The sequence below is a fragment of the Coloeus monedula genome (assembly GCF_965178545.1).
Source record: "Coloeus monedula genome assembly, chromosome: 4".
Taxonomy (NCBI): domain Eukaryota; kingdom Metazoa; phylum Chordata; class Aves; order Passeriformes; family Corvidae; genus Coloeus; species Coloeus monedula.
The window spans coordinates 46,063,073-46,082,082 of NC_138784.1; the positions used below are offsets into that span (position 1 = coordinate 46,063,073).

The 19,010-nt window shown below is 36.3% G+C and overlaps 1 protein-coding gene across 4 annotated transcripts in view; it reads left to right on the forward strand.

Annotated features, from left to right (window-relative positions):
• Nucleotides 1-19,010, forward strand: part of SCAF11 (SR-related CTD associated factor 11) — a 47,591-nt gene that overhangs the window by 23,356 nt on the left and 5,225 nt on the right. For all 4 annotated transcript variants that reach the window (XM_082281126.1, XM_082281125.1, XM_082281124.1 and 1 more), the window contains exons 4-11: nt 2,637-2,714; nt 4,422-4,519; nt 5,576-5,643; nt 6,275-6,330; nt 8,689-8,795; nt 9,731-9,820; nt 11,146-11,252; nt 15,018-17,501. In XM_082281126.1, coding sequence (XP_082137252.1) covers nt 2,637-2,714; nt 4,422-4,519; nt 5,576-5,643; nt 6,275-6,330; nt 8,689-8,795; nt 9,731-9,820; nt 11,146-11,252; nt 15,018-17,501 — 3,088 coding nt within the window. The remainder of the gene's footprint in view (nt 1-2,636; nt 2,715-4,421; nt 4,520-5,575; nt 5,644-6,274; nt 6,331-8,688; nt 8,796-9,730; nt 9,821-11,145; nt 11,253-15,017; nt 17,502-19,010) is intronic.

Consider the following 19,010-nt stretch of genomic DNA (forward strand, 5'->3'; position numbering starts at 1 on the left):
GTTCTCAAAAAAGATGAGAGATGAGTTAAAGGCCATCACTCCTCATAATTGCTTCTTGTAGTGAATGCTGACTTTTTTTTTTTTAACTTTTTTTAACTTTAGTCCTTTCTGTAACACAAAAAACTTGTCTTGCTGTTGGGAAAGGGGACAGGGGAAGTTTGGTGGTTTTTCTTCCATTTTAAAAGTTTGTTTTATTTGTTAGCAGACAGGTGAGAGCTGATGCATGTTTAGACAGAAGTAACCTCTAGTTTCCCCTGGGATACCAAGCAATTGTACTTCACCTGGGGCTGGGGGTGTACATGCAAATGTTCTGAGTTTACTAGAATTTCTCTTGTGATAATGTTGTCAGCTTACAGAAAATGCTAAGGCTACAAAAAGCAACTGAGTAGGAGTGGAAAGAGCATCTGCTGTTTCTGAACATATCTGAACCTAACGGTAGTTTTTGACTCTTCCAGTATGTTTTCCTCCCTCTCTACTACTGTGTATAATTGTATTAAGTTGAACATTTGTCCAGAAGAACTGAATATTGAACATCTTTCTAGTGGAGCAAAAACACTTGTTATTTGGATTGCTGCTAGTAACACTTAGTATTCTATGATACTTTATTGCAATGAGTTAATGTAACTTACAGTGACTTAAACTTGGGAAGATAACTTGACGTTCATTTGTAAATTTAATGTCAGAAGGGACTGTACTGGATAAACATTTCAGCTAAGGTAGATCGTGAAACAAGAATAAAAATGGCTAGGAAAAATAACTTCATCCTACCTATCTTTTACAATCTGGTATATCTAAGAATGAAACTATGTACCTTGAAGTTTGCAGTGGATTCAGAAGCTAGAGTGCATTACATGCTGTCAAATATCCTGATGGAACATTGCACTACTGTGGGTTAGCTTACCTTGACTGCAGGACAAAAACTGTCTTCATGATCTGAGTCCTTAGGGAGCTGGCTTAATTACCCAATATGCATTTCTTATCTGGGGCCATGACACTGCAGAGAACAATGGTATCCCCCAAAAGAGGAAGTTTTTAGTTAGGATAAAATACCAGAGCATCAAAGGGTAGGTAATGGCTTCAACTCACATTCTTGTTCAACAGCTTGTTCCTGAAACTACCCCTGGGGTTTTTTTTTTTTTTTTTTGTTAGTTGTTGGGTTTGGTTTGTTTTTTTTTTTTTTTTTTTAAATCATTCTAATTTGGTTTTATCTACTTCAATTGAAATCAGAAGCTCAGAAACTTCCTGAATACTCAGTGTTTGGGGGTTGGTAGGTAAAAAAGAAGTTGAGTACTCTTTGAAATTGAGAAAAGAACAGAATTAACTGGAAAATTAGAAGCCCCAATGAAAAGACAAGAATGAAGTTCACAACTGAATTTTGGGGCAGAGTTCATATGCAGGTTTTTCATAGCTGCTTATGTAGTTCTAGTACTGCATCTTGCTTGCTACAGATCTGTAGCTCTCTAAAGTGCAGAAATTACATGCCTCTTCAGGGCATGCAATTTATGTACTGGGTCTTGTTCAGTGAGTGAATTAAGGGCTGGAGGCTGGGTGTGTGTTTTGTTTTTTTATTTTGTTTTACAAATGTTGAACTGAGCCTTGGAAGGCCAATGGAATTAAGGTGTGTGTGGAGGGTGTAATAATGACAAAACCCCCAAACCAAACAAAGAACCATGCCCCCACAGCAAACACGTCTGGAATTAAAAGGAATAAAGAGTTCTCTCACAGCAAAAGTTAATATCCAGTGTGGATTTTTCTTAAAGCCGATTCACTTCATGATCCACTTGGGTGGAGCTTCAGTTGAAGTTCCCATTTCCACGGTGAATAACGTGTTATTTTTCTCTGTGTTTGTGTTCTATCTGATGTAGTGCAGCCTCAATAAGATGGCATTTAGGTGATCGGGGAAAACCAATAAATTGCTATTCCCATCAAACAGTAGGGTAAAACAGCCTTCAGTTCCCTTTTCTTGAAAATTGATTTGTAAAACTTTAGATGTGTTACATGCAGAAATCTGTTGTCTCTGCTGACCACAATAGAAGAGATGTGGTATAGTCAAATAGATTAGCAAGGTGTGGAAGGTGTTGCCCTGTTTACTTTTGGCCATACCAGTTTTATGTTTTGGGGGCTACACAGCCCAACACACTTTCTGTCAAAAATGAAATTAAGAAATTATATGTTAGAACAATACGAAATGTAGAGGACATTTGCATATTGTCATGCTTTTAGTGTTTTATCAACATTAATCTTACATTGAAGCCAAAGCAGTGTACCAGCTACTACGAAAAGATTATTCCAGCCAAAATCAAGACATAGATTGGTATAAAATCAATTACCTAAAAGGGATTAAAAAAAGAGAAAATATAGGCAACTTGATGAAAAATGCTTTAAATGCTTTTCCTTTTTTAAACACAACTTCTGAGTTACATTCTTGTTTCCTTTAGATTTTTCCTGAAAGAGCAATCTGCTTATATGAAACAAAATACTGAGTGTATGGATAATGTGTCCAAGTGCATTCTTACCGTGAACAAGTTGGGGTTTTGTGTGCTTCTGTAAGCTACTATAACAGCGAATGAAGTATAGAAAATTAGGGCTTCTCTTAGCTCTTTACCAAGTTTGTAATAAGAAAAATAATTTTTCAGACACAGGCTTCATGTCCTATTGATCGCAGACCATTTCAAGCAGTGTGCAGGCTGGATGCATTAGATAAGCAGATAAAGGTACGTTCCAGACTTATTTTCTTAAATAACTTCAGTTGTAGGAACATCCAAGTTATGCTGCAACCTTCTATTCATGTCTGTTGTGTTAAATAAGCTTTCCTAACAAAGTAATTACTGCTTTAATGTTTCTGTTACATATTTGAAGCTAGGAATTATTCTTAATTATTTTTGTAAAGCAAGTATTTACCATGGTAATAATAACCATAAAACTTCTGTTCCTACTTTCTAGTATCTTTGAGCTTTCATGATATATCCAAGAACAGAAGTATAGTAACTGGTCTCAAAGTGTTTTTTAAACTAGGATTTCTAAACAACTGCTATACCAATTATCATGCAATATTGCTTTTTTTTTTTTAGCTGAGGTGAATCATCTTTGTTCACAGCCTACAATTCCCAGGCAAAAATACAGGAAGGCAAGAGGAATCAATTAATGTTAAGCATTGTTCAACCCAAATCTCTGAATATTTTTCAGCTTTCAATTCTTCAGAAAAATTCTGATATGGAGAGTAGTTTATCAAGTAGGAAAAAAACTCTTCTGACAGATGATCTTAAAAATGTATATAGAAAGATGTTGATGATTCTGTGTGAGATTTGGAAATTTTGTGATCAAATTGTGCTTATAAATAGTTCATAAGCTGCTGGTTTTTCACTTTGTGACATTTAGAAAACAGGCTTCCACTACTCATTTCTTGTACTTCTTGAGGCCCAGGCAGTCACTTGTGAAGGAGCCATGCTGGCAACCACAGATACTTCCTTCTCATAGAAAACTGTGCTTGTGTATTTTGTCGTCTTTATTTCTGGAGAATCAAGGAAGCAGTTGAAACAGTATAAACTGAAATTAACATTTGGTAGAGTGTAAAGGCTGTATCAAAACACAGTTTGAAAGGTTGTCTGTTCATAGAACTGCAGTGTAAACTGGTGGGCAGAGAACAATGTCCCACTCTGAAAAAGAGCCACTGGAGCAGTAGGGATAGAGGGAATGTGTACCAAGATACGCAGACACAGTGGTCAGCATCATCACTGGTGCTATCAGGAGACTGGCAGCTTTCTCTTTGTGATACTCAGAATTAGAATGCTAATCCATTAAAGGGTTGCATAAAAAGCCAATTTCAGGCATGAGGAAATACAAAATTTCTACTACAAACAATTCTAGTGTAGTCATTGAAGCAACTTCATAGGGTGAAACAATAGTTGTATTGCTCTCAGTGTTTTTGAGACGTGGAAAAAACTCAGTGTTGTATAAAATACATAAGTTATTTTACTCTAGAGCAAAATCAGGTGTGTTTTAGTTATGACAAAGCATGTTGAGTGGTAGTTCAGCATTTTCCCTAGGTGAACCTTGTGTATTCTGAGCAACCAACTTAGTTCTAAAAAACTTAGCTTATAGATTCTTAATGGAAACTAGTGTGTAGCTCTGAGACATTTGCCATGGCAGTCTGAATGGTCAGGGCTTTTTTGGTCTTGTGAACTTAGTATGCATCTCAGGCATTGTCAATAACATACCAAGGTGTAGGTTTTTTCTATTTTATGAAAAACAAATGAAAAAAAAAATCTACGAACTGTGAAGTCAAAGAAGTAAGATTTGAAATGTTTTCTAGTCCTTCTGTTTGAGCTTGATTTCTGTATAGACCTTAAGAGACTTTGCATGAATTTATAGTCCATGTGTCATGAGATTCTAGATTGGATTGACTCTATTTTACAATACAGGTTCAGGTTAAGAAACAGCTAAGGAGGAAGGAGGAAGAGAAAAACTGTGCCTGCAATAACAAAACTTACAGCCATGCAAAGATGAGAAGTTTTGTGAGGTTGGTTCTCCATGTAATTTCAAGCATTTAAATTGGAATATTCAAAATGTATAAAATGAACTTGTTTAACATGTACAGCCTGGAATTTTTGTAAAATTACTTTTATTATTTTAAAATAACTTATTTTCCCCCAGTGGTAGTTTAATTTTACTTTTATCATTGCTGTAATTCCCACTTGAATAGTTAAAATAGCAAGGACGAAGTAGAGGGCAATGTATTTCTTGCATTGAGCTCTGTCAAAGTTGCAATTTTCAAGCAATTCTGACAAATTTTATATTAATTTGAAGTACGGCTAGATCAAATTTTAACAATATTTTTCTTTGTTTATCTAAACAAACATCCACTTTCCTTGCATGTTGTCATAAGCACTGGTGATGTTCCTCTTCTATAAAACATAGTTGTAGTCAAGACATGATTTTTTTTCTAGTAAGCTCGAGAGGGAACACTTCTGTTGTTATATGGAATTAATATTTCTGTTTTGATAAACTTTATCTTGTAACATTTGCTGCATTGTATAAGGGGAAGCTCAGGATTTCAGAGATGAATTTTGCCAAATAGTGCATATCTAAAGTCAGTGTTTAATGGAATGTTTAAAAAAAAAGACAGTTCTTGAGGTTTAATATGAAGCAGACTTCACTACAGAAACGATAACTGGAGATAATTTACCTTTTTTGACTCATAAGAAAATAAAATTCACCATTCTGAATTAATGGTGACTGATATTCTTAAAAGGAAGCAGGTTATAACGTCTTTCACATGTTGCCACGAAATCAAACAATTGAGCATTCTGATTTAATACAGGATATGAACTTTTGTTCAACAACTTTTTGTTCAAACAACTTTTGTTGTTTGTGGTTTTCTTTTTTTTTATCTAAGCTTTTTGAAGCACTGTGGCTTTTGATATATGGAAGGTGATATTCATGATGCAAATTCAGGTTTTAATAGCAGTTAGAACTTGGTTTATGCACGCAAAATAAAAATACCTTAAATAGGAGCAGAGTTTGTTTGGAATGTGCCTAGAAACTGCTTTTTTAATGTCTTTTTTTGATCTTGCAGAAGGGCTGTATGCCCAGACAGAGGGCCAGTAACAGTAAAATTAAGCAGAATTGTGAAGAAAAAATACAGTAAGTTGGTATTTGTCCTCGATTTGCCAGAATTGCTGTTTTATTAAGGAACTCTAGAATATCTTTTCTTGATGAGCCAATTTAATTTTTTTAAATTGCTTACATTTGTATATAAAACCAAAATTCCAAGTGGTAGAAGTGGAACTTCTAGAACAGAATTCCAGTATGTGAAACTCCTGTTTTTATATTACTGGAAAACTGCCTCTTCAATTTCAGTCACAAGTCAAATGGATGTGGTTTCAGCCTCAAGTAATTTTCTGCATCAGGCAGCTGGAGAACAGCTAATGACTAGCTTTTATTCACAGAAGTGTTTTAGTGAGAGTTCAGATACAAGCAACTCTTAGCTGTATTTTGTAGTTGCTATTCTGAGGGGCTTATTCAATAGAAATTGTTTGATAAGTCTGTTCATAACTTAGGAAATGAAGCAAATACCTGAAGAGGTAAAAACTGCTTCGTATCTAGAAAGCTATTGTGAAGGTGCATGCATTTTCATTTTACTCAGTTTGTATGTAAGCATTGCAAATGCATTCAAGACAGACGTTTTGTTAACCTCCCATTGCATTAATGAGTTTGAACAGTCAAGAACTAATATGCTAAAGTTAAGATCTAAGTTTTGTTTCTTGTTCCACAGGTAATATTTTGTGTGACAAACAAAACAAGAAAGCTTTGTCTGTGAAGAGAAACAAGGTTGGTTCTGATAATGAAACATTCGTAAATGCTTTTATTAGAGCATTTTGAAGACTACCTTCCTGGTTATTTTCAAGGTTAACTTCTATTTGCTAATTTTAGTATGATTCAAACTTTTTTACTTGGTCTCTTTATGTCTTGAAGTAATTAGAATATAGGGCTAGGTTATAGGAGTGTCTTTCTCAGATTAAATTTAGTTTTGTGGTGGTAAATATTTTCATTTAGATTAGGATATTACACTGTAAGATACTGAACCCTGTTTTCATCTATCTTCACCAAAGGAAGATGATTTCATCTACAAGCTGTTAGCCAAGCACCACTGTATGAAGATTTTCATTATTTTCAATAAAATACATAGATGTGATCAAGCAAGTAATTTATGTGAATCTGCCATAGACATTATGGTTTGCATCAAGTTGGGGTTTTTTTTTAATGTGAGATTACTGTCAATAATGTTTCTGTTTCCAGATTTCTTGTTCATAAATCTTAGGCTATAAACACAGGATCACCCGATGCCAGATTTATAAGGAGCTGTAAAGGCTCTCTTGTTTGGTTTCTACCATCCCTCCTTTCAAAAATACTTTGTGTCTCTGGGACAGTTTTTGTTCAGTGCTTTCTTACTCATAGTTGTACCTGTAAATGGATGTGAATGAAAAAGTTTTAGGCCATAAATTTAATTCTGAAGTGTGAATGCCATCATTTGCCATCATTCTGTCTTACCTGAAATTTCAATATTTGGAGGAAAAGCTCTGTTCAAGTCCCTGTTTTGGCTACTGCTTTGTTTCACATAGTGTGGGGTATATCCTGTGTATTTTCAATAGGTGATGGCCTGAGTTGTCACTTCTATTTGGTGCTCATTACACCATAGCTGTCAGGGACATCGTTAGCTCCAGTTTGCCCCTTCTAAATCAGGTATTTGGAAATTTTGGTTCTGTTACCCTGTAAACTTAAAGGTACCTTTCACTGAATTGAAGGGGTTTTGAACTGGAAAGATAGGGCTTAATGGTCAGCCACTAATGTGACTTCATATTGGGGAATGCTTTCATTTTTAGTTTCACTGATTTGTGGTGAAGTGTTTAATAGCATTAATGTCTCAAATAGTACTGTTGCAAAAAAAAAGTGCATAAACAAAAGTAGAACCATTAAAAACCTTCAGGAGGAAGTACAGGGCTCAATTATCCGAGAGATGTTCAAAATTTAAAAGAATTTAGAAGAAAGCCCTGATGTACTAACAACCACTTCATAAGGACATTTGTGGAACATCTGGATAGCTTTTTTAATTGGAGGGAGAAAGGTTAATGTTCGAAATTTATATTATTCTTAAAATAAAACTTAAACCCAGCAGTTTTTTAGGGAAAACTTAAAATTTGCATACTGATGAAATAGGGCATGTTCCCAGCAAAAGTAGCTCTCTGTGCCAAGGTTTGATGGAGCACATGGATAATGACTGCATACTGAGACATGTATTTATATACATTCCATTACAAAGTTTATTTTTCATTTTTCTGAATTAAAATTGTGGGGGTATTCTACATTCCTGTTTTAGAATACCAGTCATAGGGAATGAACAGGAAAGTTTTAGTCAGATTTGAGGTGGTATGAGCCCTTTAGGTGCTGTGGCAAAAATGGATCAGTGTAGGTAAGTGTGTCAGTGTGGGGAAGAGTATCTGGAGGGTTATTATTGGTTTGTTGATGGGGTTTGTTTTTTGGTTTTCCCCCAGCAGCCAGCCCCAGTGCCCAGCTGCAGAGTTCCCTGCATGCCTGCAAACAGTGACAGTGCACGGCTGGGCCTTGTTAGCAACATAAATAGGTGGTGGTGGTGGTATGTTTTGAAATACTAAGTGAGTTCTGAGTGTTGTGCCTCTGTGTGAGGGCCCAGTAACTAGACACACCAGTCAGTTGTCAATTTTTTATTCCTGCCTGAGAGCAAAGGAGAATCCCAGCTACCCTCATTATGTTTTCTTGTTACTTGAAACAGAACAGTTGGTGAACTGCTGTGCAGGGGGTGTGAACGTGCTCGAGCTGTACCTACTGTGGTGCATTAGGTAGCAGAATGGTGGAATAGTGAAGTTCAGGCTTATTTATTTGTAGTGTCTGTGTAGAGCATTAGAAATTTTGCTTTATATAAAATAAGAAGTATATCTGCAAAGAGCAGGTGTTGAAAATTTAGAAAATGAATAGAGAAAATTTGTTTGCTGTAACTGCAAATCTCTGCATATACCTATGGAGCTATTATGGTTTCTGCTTTTTGTGAGCTAAAGTCTTGCTGACCTAATTTAATTTCAGTGCATCTTGATGTATTTAGTGTTAATTATTTTATTTTGGGTGTCTTTAATTCATCATTTATTTTTTGTGTAGCCCAGAAGACAGACCTGTTGGAATGAGTGCATCAGAACTAATTTCTTCAGCACGCTTCTGGCTGGTGGTAGCAGTGAAGAATCCTTTTTTAGCTGTAGAAATGACTGGTTAGTGTGTACTAGCGCTTCATATCGATTGATGGGTTACTGTCTTGTAGATTCTGAAGTTTCTTCTGCTCCTACCTGTGTATATATTGCCTTGAAATACTGAAATTGAAAGATTGCCAGGGTTTTTATTCATTGATGAAGAGCAGCTAAAGTATAAACACAAACATTTAAAAATGAGTACTGTTAAGGGCACATGCCAATTTCTCTCATTTATTCAGCATAAGAAGCACACACTTGAGTATTTAATCTCATTGATTTAATAAGAGTTTTATTTTTAGTTTATGTTTAATTCCTTGCTGAATTGAAGCCTTGGATAGGAAAGGCTTAGCCCTGTTATTACAATAGCAGTTACCAAAAGAGTTAACAGTAAATATCCTGGTTTGTATCAGAAACAGTCGTCTTTGCTGTTGTTCCTTGATTCCAAGAGGAATACTTTAAACATCCATGAAGCAATTTTGCATTAAGCAAAATACTTAATTAAGCCTAATACTTAAGAATGGGTGTATTAAAAAAGTTGTTCACTGAATAGATGGAAAAAGAACAGTCCAAAAGAATGTTATTTGGATAATATGGCCTAATTAAAAAAAAAGTACTATGTCTGTGTGTTTTTGACAGTCTGTAAAACATGAACTTCTTGCTATGCATGTAACAGAATTTGTTTGTCAAGATGCAAGTTTCTCCATCCTTCAACTCCCCAGCAGATGCATTTCATCTCCTGTTTTCCATTCCATCTGCTTTATTTATTTAGGACTTTTTTATGTTTACTGTGACTGTGTTTTTCCTCTAAGCAATAACCAATGCATGGTTTAATCATGACTGTTGAAAGTTCTAATACAGTTAAATTAAAGTCATTGGTAGAAGCAATTACTGAAATACAAAGTTGTCATAGTACAAAGTTACTTTTTATAACTTCTTGTATGAAATTTGTCTTTCAGTACAGAATTCACAGAAGTCAATGCAGGGATCAGACAGAAGAGACAGGAACTAGAATTGTCCTGTTCATCTGTGATTGCTAGAGTTGAAAGGTCTGTGTTTGGGATTCATAGTGGATCTTAATACTTCAAGTTTGGAGTTTGATTGATTCAAATTGCTCTTTGGATAGTATATCATTTTCGTGAAACTGAATAGCGTTTACATTTAACTTGTTAAATTTTTGTGTATTTGCTGCTTGGTATTTTTATGTCAATAGATTCTTTTCTGTATGTCTTAATACTTTTTTGGTACTCATGACAAGCATAGTAACTCCACTGAATTGTGCATCTTAATGTGTCACCTTTTCACAGAAATGTGAGTTTGAATGATTTTCTATTTGGAAGCTAATATTCAATGAGTTTTTAAAATTATTTCTGTCCCTAGGTATCAAATTATATTTGCTTTAACATCAGTCTGATTCCGATTCCCCACACTACCCTGTACCCTCTTTCATGGGTTGATTCTATCACTTTTTCTGTCATCATTTAGGAAAAAATACTATTTGCATCTAAAAAGAGCTAGCAGGAGCTCTATCAAGTGAAATAGAGAACATAAAATAATTCTATGGGGTTTTTTGTTAGAGAGCAGATGTGTGTTAAAACATGCCCTAAGGATATTTTTGTGAATATAAAGCCGAACCACAAAAATAACTGATTGTAAAATAACACAGTAAGAAATTGGTTCTATAATCTCAATTTCACTACATATCTCTTTACTCTCTTTGGTATAAAAACAAATACTAAAGTTAAAATAGGAAGTGAAGAGTTTTTTAATTATAATAAAAAATTGCATCTAGGTTTGAAATAATTTAAATGTTGTATATGTACGTTTTCTTAAGGGAAGTTTCATTATCACTCAGTGTTAATGTAAAGAATGTAGATCTCTAACTAAACTGTTTTTGCCCAAGGTTTGCTGAGGGAGTCTGAATAAGTATGTATTTCTTTTGTTTGTATGAAAAAAAAAGAAGCCTTTTCTAAATTCTCATGTAGACTATTTCTCAGTTTTCTGCAGAAAAGGTTGCTGTTCTGCTGAAGTACTAAATCAGCACTCAGACTCTCATTTCCACCAGTATAACCTACTAGTTTGGAGTAGGCTATTACTGATCGATGTTTGGCTTTAAAGAAAGATAGATGTATATTGCTTTAACATAACATACTTTGTTTAAACAGTTTTAATAGATTAGGCAGTAAAATGAGCCTGAAATTAAATATGACAAAGAAGAGTTTTGTTCACTGTCAGCTTTGTGTTTCTCTCCAGCTGTGATGAAGTTGGAAGGGTTGTAGTTGCCTAATGTGTTTTGGTTTTGTGCATTGTTTCCAAAACTTGCTGCAAACAGCTTTAACAACTAATGTTACTGCTTTTGCTTTTACTTTTCCAGAGTTCCTTTAATATCTTATGGAGCTGAAGCTGAGACCTTTCTTCTCACTTCTTCTGCAGTGGCTGGGAGAGTTCTTCCAACAAATATCAGGCCTTCAGAAAACTTTGGTAAACTTTTTTTTTGTAAGTTTTATTTATAGCTCATGTGGAGTATTGTTAAAATATGACTATCAGGAATCAAACAGAGTTAGTTACACTTAACGGTGAAAAAAATATCTGTTTTGATGCAGTTTGGTACTATTTCAAAGCCAGCTACTTAATTTCTGAAATTGGAATACAGACCATGAATCATCCACCCCAAAGCTGGTATAACTTTTTCTTTTGAAGATTAAATTAGTAAGTATTTATGTAACTTAATTCTATTTCTAATTGCAACACTTTTTTCTTTTGTGCTCTTCTTTCTTCGTTTCCCATTGTTCAAGGATAAATCTTGTTTTGATGCATTAAGAATGGTGTGTTTCAGAGGTATATTGTGCAGTGTCGGGAACAAACTTCTCTGACAGAGAACATTAGTCAGGAAGCAGTGAAGTGTATGGATCTCTTTCAGTTTGTCTACAAGCTCTGCAGGCAAAAGCTTGCAAAAGTACTGGAGCTCCAGGATCTGTCAGGAAAGTGGCAGAAGACAAGACATGGAAGGAATTGCCTTCCTCCAGTTACTTTAACAGCCTCTGTCTCCACACTCAGCAAGAATGTAGTTTCTCTTCCAAAAGGCTGCACAAGTTCAAAGAAGTGGAAACAAAGGAGTCCTATTTTTTAAGGCTAGAGTTAATACCTTCTTTGAATTGGGAATCACACCACTTGCCTAGAAGGCAAAGAGATAGGACAGATTTGGGTCTCCTGGCTTACAAAAATTGTGTGGAAGTAAATTGCCGGAAGGAGGTAGTAGAAGGATCATGAAGAACTTTCTTTGTTCATTCATATTCTTTATTCTTTTTAAAGGTATGTATTTCACCTCCACATTTCCCTGTGAAAAGCGGATAGGTTGCTTCCTCAGATCTCTGATGTTTGGCAGTGCAATGTAACTGATCCTTCCACATTTTGGTTCTAGTAGTATGCATGTTAGCGCATACCTCTTGACTTCTCTTTCTACCTTTCTATTTATATAGTCAGGCTTTTTTGTTAGGATGCACTGGAAGCATTAAAAAATTATATTTAGAACAGAATTTTGTCAGTTTTCTTGATTAGAAGTTTGATACTTCTACTGTGGACAAAGATTGAATTTTAAGATTAGTGCCGACATACTACAATGTTTTAAGATTCCGAGTTTTAAGTAATCTTCAAGTTTTGTTTAAAGACTTTCTATTGATAAGGAGCATGCAGGAAGTAAAAGTCTTAAAATTTCCTAGTAAAACCTAGGGATGGTGGATATGAAGATGTCCCTTGAGGATTTTAGTCACATTCTGTTGAGTGAGTATTCCTTCCCCATTTAGTTTTTACATAGCATCTGAGTAAAAGGCTGACATGCATAAGAAAAGGTAAAGAGAAAGTATTCTAACAGAATACTGTTAGAGATGCATGGCAAATATATATATCAAAGGACACTGGCTTTTTAAAAAAGGTGGAGAAAAGGAGAATGAAGAAAATAGATGCATTTAAGAAAAGACGCAAACTGGTTCTTGCATTTTTTACTAAATTGTGCCTAAGGTCATATCATAAGCATTTTTTGTCTTCTTTTCACACTCCCCTCAACTTTTGGTCACACCTAAAGTATACAGTTTTGCATCAGAGTACCAGCTGACAGTAGCTTCCAGGGTAGTACAATGAGCCATAGAAATACCAGTGATGATCATGTAACTGCAGTGCCTGAATCATCCCTGTAGCTGCTGCAGTTTTGAAAGTCTGTTACCATTTAATAGTCTTTTTTACTAATTTGACCTGAAAATGCATTAGTGACTCTACAAATACTACTATGATTTATGCTGGCATTATGCAGTTTTTGTGTGATAAAATATTTTTCAATAAAGTCAGTGAGCTGAAATGCCTTGTATTTGGTCCGAGTCCAAAGCTTGCGAAGCTTTTCTGTTAAAATTTTAAGTAGTAGGCATGCTAAAAAGAGGTTTCTGCTTCACATGTAGATTTTGAATGTGTTAGAAAAATAACTCAGCTTTTAATTCTGTCCAGATTCTTACATTACACTTGTATTCTGCTGGGGTTTTTTTTATTATTGCAACATGGTTACTTCTCCCTTGAAGAAAATTATCACAGATATTAAAAATTTGAAATGTCATGTAACATCTGACTTGATTTCCTGGCTATTGTAGTAGGTTTGAAGACATAATTAGTCTGAGACAGCCACCTGTTTCTGAGTTAGTGCTGGTTAACCCCTGTAAAGTCACTTTGTAACAAAACGATTGGCGAGACTGGTAGAGTAGATAACCGAAATAGTGTCAGTCACCTGAAATTCCTTTGGAAGTTCTTACCGTCATGATATTTTCTTTTAAAGACATGGTACCTTCTATACAGTTGATGTTGTTGGTTTTCATTATCTTAAGTGGTCATTTGATCATTGGACATACGAATCCCAAAACCACTATTGGTTTTTTTTTTATGTTTAGGCAAATTATTGTGTGTTTGCAAGGAAGGTCAGAAGATGTAATTATAGTCCTGTGCTCTCTTAAAGGCTAGCGAAGTGGTTGTGGAGTTCATTCTCTGACATAATTGCTTGCATTTAATACAGTGAAACGGTTTTTTTATTCTGCTAACAAAGCAGTAAGTGGTAGAAAGAGGCTTTTGCTGTTACTTACTTTTCTTATTCTGATCTTACTTTTATAAAATCTGCTTATGCATACATCAGACAAATATTTTAGTGTAGCAAAAGCATGGGAAATAATGTTGTACAAAGAGTTAAAATCACATTTGTGATATGAGAGATTCATTGCAAAAACCATAGCAATTAATCTTTCTTAGTAAGTTTGCACTGTTTTTGTATGAAATTGAAGCTGTAAAATAATTCATTTAAACACCACATTCTTGATGCTTCCTGAAATCTACACAAAGCGTGAAACAAATTAATGGACATCTCAAGAAATTAATTTAGTTCTGAAGTATTACATTCAAGTATATGTACTTAATTATCTTTAATTCCATAAGCCTTCATAGCTATTGGCAGTGCAGTCTTCCCTGTGCAGTGAATATAACCCTTGGCTTCCCTACCAAGACTTTTGTCAAATGGTAGATGGCATGAAATAAATTAGTGCAGTACTAACACAAGAGATGAGCTGCTTGCTAGGTGTGCCTTAATCATTCTTTGTAGAGCTTTAGTGTTTTTTTGATGCACTGCAGGCTGCCCCAAAAGTTGCACTCCCTGTTCACTTAAATGCTGCAGGCACCTTGGGTACCTTGTGGCAGAGTTTAAGTTCAGTTTGCCCTGTAACTGGTGAATAAGTTTGCACTGTCATTGCTGTGTCTGATCAACTGCTTCCTGTGTGGTCATCCCCTGATGGCCATTGGAAAATGTCCCTTTCTCTAGTGCTGAGCTTCACTATCAGCAGGCCTGTGTTATAGACTGACAGGAACTGCTATATGCTAACAGCGTTGTGTGGATAATTCATTACTTTTCTAACAGCTTAAATGCTGACTGTCTTTGAGCAGCCATGTCAATAACAGATTCATTGTGAATGCCATCACTGTCCATGTAGCTGTGCTGGCACTGCTTCTAAAGTGTGTGTTCAGATGTCTGATGTGTCACTGTAACTTGCTTCTGTTCTTGAAAACAACCAGTCTTCATTTAAAAAAGAAAAAAAAGCTGTGGCAGTATTTCATACTAAATCTTAAATTGTATTATTTGAGGATATCTGTTACACTGCATATATTCTTAACTATGTTCAGATAAATGGTTATTATCAAATCTTAATGTGTTCTATTTTTTATTAGAATCTTTAGGCAAAGGATATGCTGTTGCATGTACCCAAGAAGGAGAAGAGAAAAAGGAAGCTTCTGGCTCATCTGGCACTAGAGGAAGTAGGAGGAAATCCGTTACTACTACTCCTATGAGGAGGTCTGCACGAAACAGCAAAAATGAGGTTCTGAGTCAGTCTCACAGCTCCCCTCAATCAAGCAGTTCTGCTTGCAGTGCCCCTGATAGCAATAACCCATCTCTGAATAAAACTCATGCAGAACCGGAGAAGGCTCCTCCAAAACGCAAGTCTAAAAGAGCAGTTAAACAACAAACACCTGCAGTTAAAAAGAAACTCAGAAGTTCTGTGCGTCCTGAAAAATCGCCCTGTGGTTCAGTGGAAGATGATGACATTGCTGAGCCTGAAGCAGTTCTAACTTTAGATAGAGACCATCAGTCAGATAATGAAAGCAATAATGCAAGCCTCTCACAGAAGAATAATGTGGAAACAGAATCTGCTAATGGATTGGAAAGCTGTAGTGAGCATGCAGAAGTTGAGGAAACTACAGGAGAATGTGACAGAGATGAAGATACTTCAGGAAATGCAGATGTAAGTTTTTCTCTTGAAGAACCCCCAATACTAACTTTAGGAAGTGAAATTCAGGAATTTGAAGTAAAAGAGGCTACTGAAAAAAAAGTAGATCTTACCAATCAGGACAATTGTGAAAATACTCTTGAACAAATGGAAACAGTAGCTAGTCCCAAAGATGATGTACATGACCATGTAACTTCTGAAAAAGTAGATCAGGCATCATGTAGTCCTCAAAAAGAATTAATGGAGAACACAGAAACTTTGACAAAAGTAGATCAGCCCATAGTTAGTCCAGAAAATGAATTGTTGGAACATCTGGAACCTTTGGGAAAAGAGCAGCCATTAGAGAGCCTTGGAAGCGAATTGCCTGAGCATCCTGAAGCCATGGAAATAGATAATTCTGAGACTGAACTAAAACCAGTAGCAGACTGTGCAAATACAAAACCTGTTCAAGATGAAAAACCAGATGCATTAATACACAGTATTTCTATGGACAGTACATCAGAACAACCCTTAGAAGAGAACACCCTTTCAGAAAGTGAAAAGGGTGGAACTTCAGAATCACCCCACGTAAATGCTGAACATAAACATTTTGGTGAAGATAACAATGAAATGATACCAATGGACTGTGACTCATTTTGCAGTGACCAGAATGAACCCAAGATTGAGCAGTTACCACCAGCTGAAAGTACAGAGCAAGAAGAGAACTCCTTACAGTGTGATATGGGAAACTCTGCATCAGGTTCTGATGAAAAAGATGAAACTGTTTCTCAAGAAAGAGAGTGCCAGCCAGAGCTCAAAAGAGAGAAAAAGGCTCGAACTAGAAGATCTAGATTTCACTCTCCATCGACAACTTGGTCTCCTTCTAGGAGAGAGGGCAGGAAATCTCAGTCGCCATCCCCTAAAAGGGAGACAACTGGAGACAGGAGCTCACGATCACCCAAGAAGGCAAATGTGAGAGAGGGAAGGAGATCCTTATCTTGTTCTCCAAAGAGAGACACGCTCAGAGATGAGAAAAAACCACCATCTCAATCTCCCAAAAGGGAAACTGTCAGGGAAAGCAGGAGATCATCATCTCGATCGGGAACTAAGGATTCACCTCCAAGGCGAAAATCTAGGTCTCGAAGCAGTGATAGAGATAATCAAAGAAGAGATCGTGACAGAAGAAATAGGAGGTGGTCTAGGTCACGGTCACGATCTAGATCAAGATCACGATCTAGGACTAGAAATAAAGGTACGTCATTTTCTAGAAATGAGAGGGAAAGTCATTCACCTCGATGGAGAGAGAGATGGGCAAATGACAGTTGGAGGAGTCCCAGAGGAAATGATCGATACAGAAGTGATCAAGAGAAACAGAGTGAAAATCTTAAAAAAGAGAAGGACAATACAGAAAAAAGCAATGATGATCAATGTTCTTCAGACAAGCAGAGGAATGATTGTCCAGACTGGGTAATGGAGAGGATAAACTCTGTTCCTGAAGTCAGGAATAGAGAGAGAGAGAAGCCACATTGGGAAGAGGGCAGGCATGATAATGCAGGACCGTCTTGGAATAAAAACTTTGGCTCAGGTTGGATTCCAAATCGAGGGAGAGGCCAGCGTGGCCGAGGTGGGCGTGGCCGAGGTGGTTTCATGTTTGGAGACCAGAGTGACAATCACTGGCAAAACAGAAAACCTCTCTCAGGGAACTCAAATGGTTCTGGGAATGAAGCTTCAAGATTCTCAGAACAGCAGCCGTACAAGCGTAAGAATGAGCAAGAGTATTCGTTCGATACACCCGCCGACAGGTCTGGGTGGACATCTGCATCCAGCTGGGCTGTGAGGAAGACTTTACCTGCTGATGTGCAGAATTATTATTCAAGAAAGGGACGCAATTCATCGAGCCCACAGTCTGGATGGGGAATGAGACAAGAAGAGGAGACACCTGAACAAGGTATTAATGGTTTTGAAATATAATAGCTTAGTCACAGATGCAGTAGCTGATTAAAATCCTGTCACATTGTCCTGTGATCTGGTCTGCTGATTAGTTCTTTAAAAAATAATTTGGGGTGAATCCATACTCTTTTTACAGTATGGAGGGGGAAAGGTGTGGAGTTTGGTGATTTCTTGTATTTTGATGGCTTCTTGGTTTTGAGTAAAGTTCAAGTTTGGGTTTAAGGACTGTGCATCAGAAAAGTGCTGCTGAAGTAAATTGATTTGGCTGAAGAGAAAGCATATCTTCTTCATGGTTGCTTTTGGCATCTGCACAATTTTAAAAAGGCTGATTTGTTTCAAAAAGACATGAATTTGCCTGTGCAGACCCACACGACAGATTTTAGAGATGACAAAGCACCATGTTGATGTTAATCTTGCTCCTAAATAAGCACAGTCCTGTTGAAATGCTTTAAAAAAAAATCTAGGGAAATTTATAAATACAAAACCAGTGCTTTTACTGTATTTCAGTATTAAAATTCCTCTAAAATGTCAATATAAGTCTAAATTAGTTTTTGAGGGGTTTTTATATCTAAAAGACAACTACCCTGCCAGAAATAAACATTTTGGTAGAAATAAGTTAACTGTGGATGAGATTGATTCTGAATAGCTAAGAAGTCATCCACAGATTATTAATGCCCTGATTAATAATCTTTAAAGGTAGATGTGAATTGAATTTAAAAACTATAAAATCCATTTCTAAAGACAACTGCACTTGCACTCTCACACTGTCTCCTTGTTTTGCCTTTCATTTTTATCCATTTTCTTTCCATGTGCCAGCAGTTTTCTCCCTCTTCTGAGAGACAACTGCATCAGTGGCTTCCTAGTTTTGAGGCAACACTTTCACCCTTTAATCTGCTGCAGGGAAAGCTTACCAAACCTGTAACTGAAAGCATTTTGTGATTCAAAGACTTTTTCTTATAGTTCAGGAACAATCATGCTGTTACTCACTTTTGCAACCTGAATTCAGCTGAGAATAGTACAGCAAGCTCTCATAACTGGATAAAACAGGCCATCATGACACGGTTCAGAATGACATGGTCCTCCAGGGCAACCTGCTTTTGCTGACCTTGCTTGAGCAGGGAGGTTGGACCAGAGAGTCTCAATAGGTCCCTTCCAACCTCAGTGATTCTGCTATCCCATTATCACTAAAAATGAGGATTTGGGCTGACACGTAAGGCCTTAGATTGCGATCCCTGTGATTTAGATGTCAGGGTTCCTCAAGGAAGGGGTTCTAAGGAAGGACATTTAAATTACAGCCTATCAATCATTTCTCCAAACGAATTTCTTGACTTCTGGAAGTCATTGCTGCTTGTGACTAGATTTTAACTTTTTGGCTTCTGTTGAAGAAAAGATTGGGTATCAAAGTAATTTATTTAAGAAGTGCTACCTGCTACCCCAAGAGTTTATTTTTACTTCTAGGCTTTACCTGTTATACCACTATGGGGTTTTGGAACAACTCTTTCTGAGT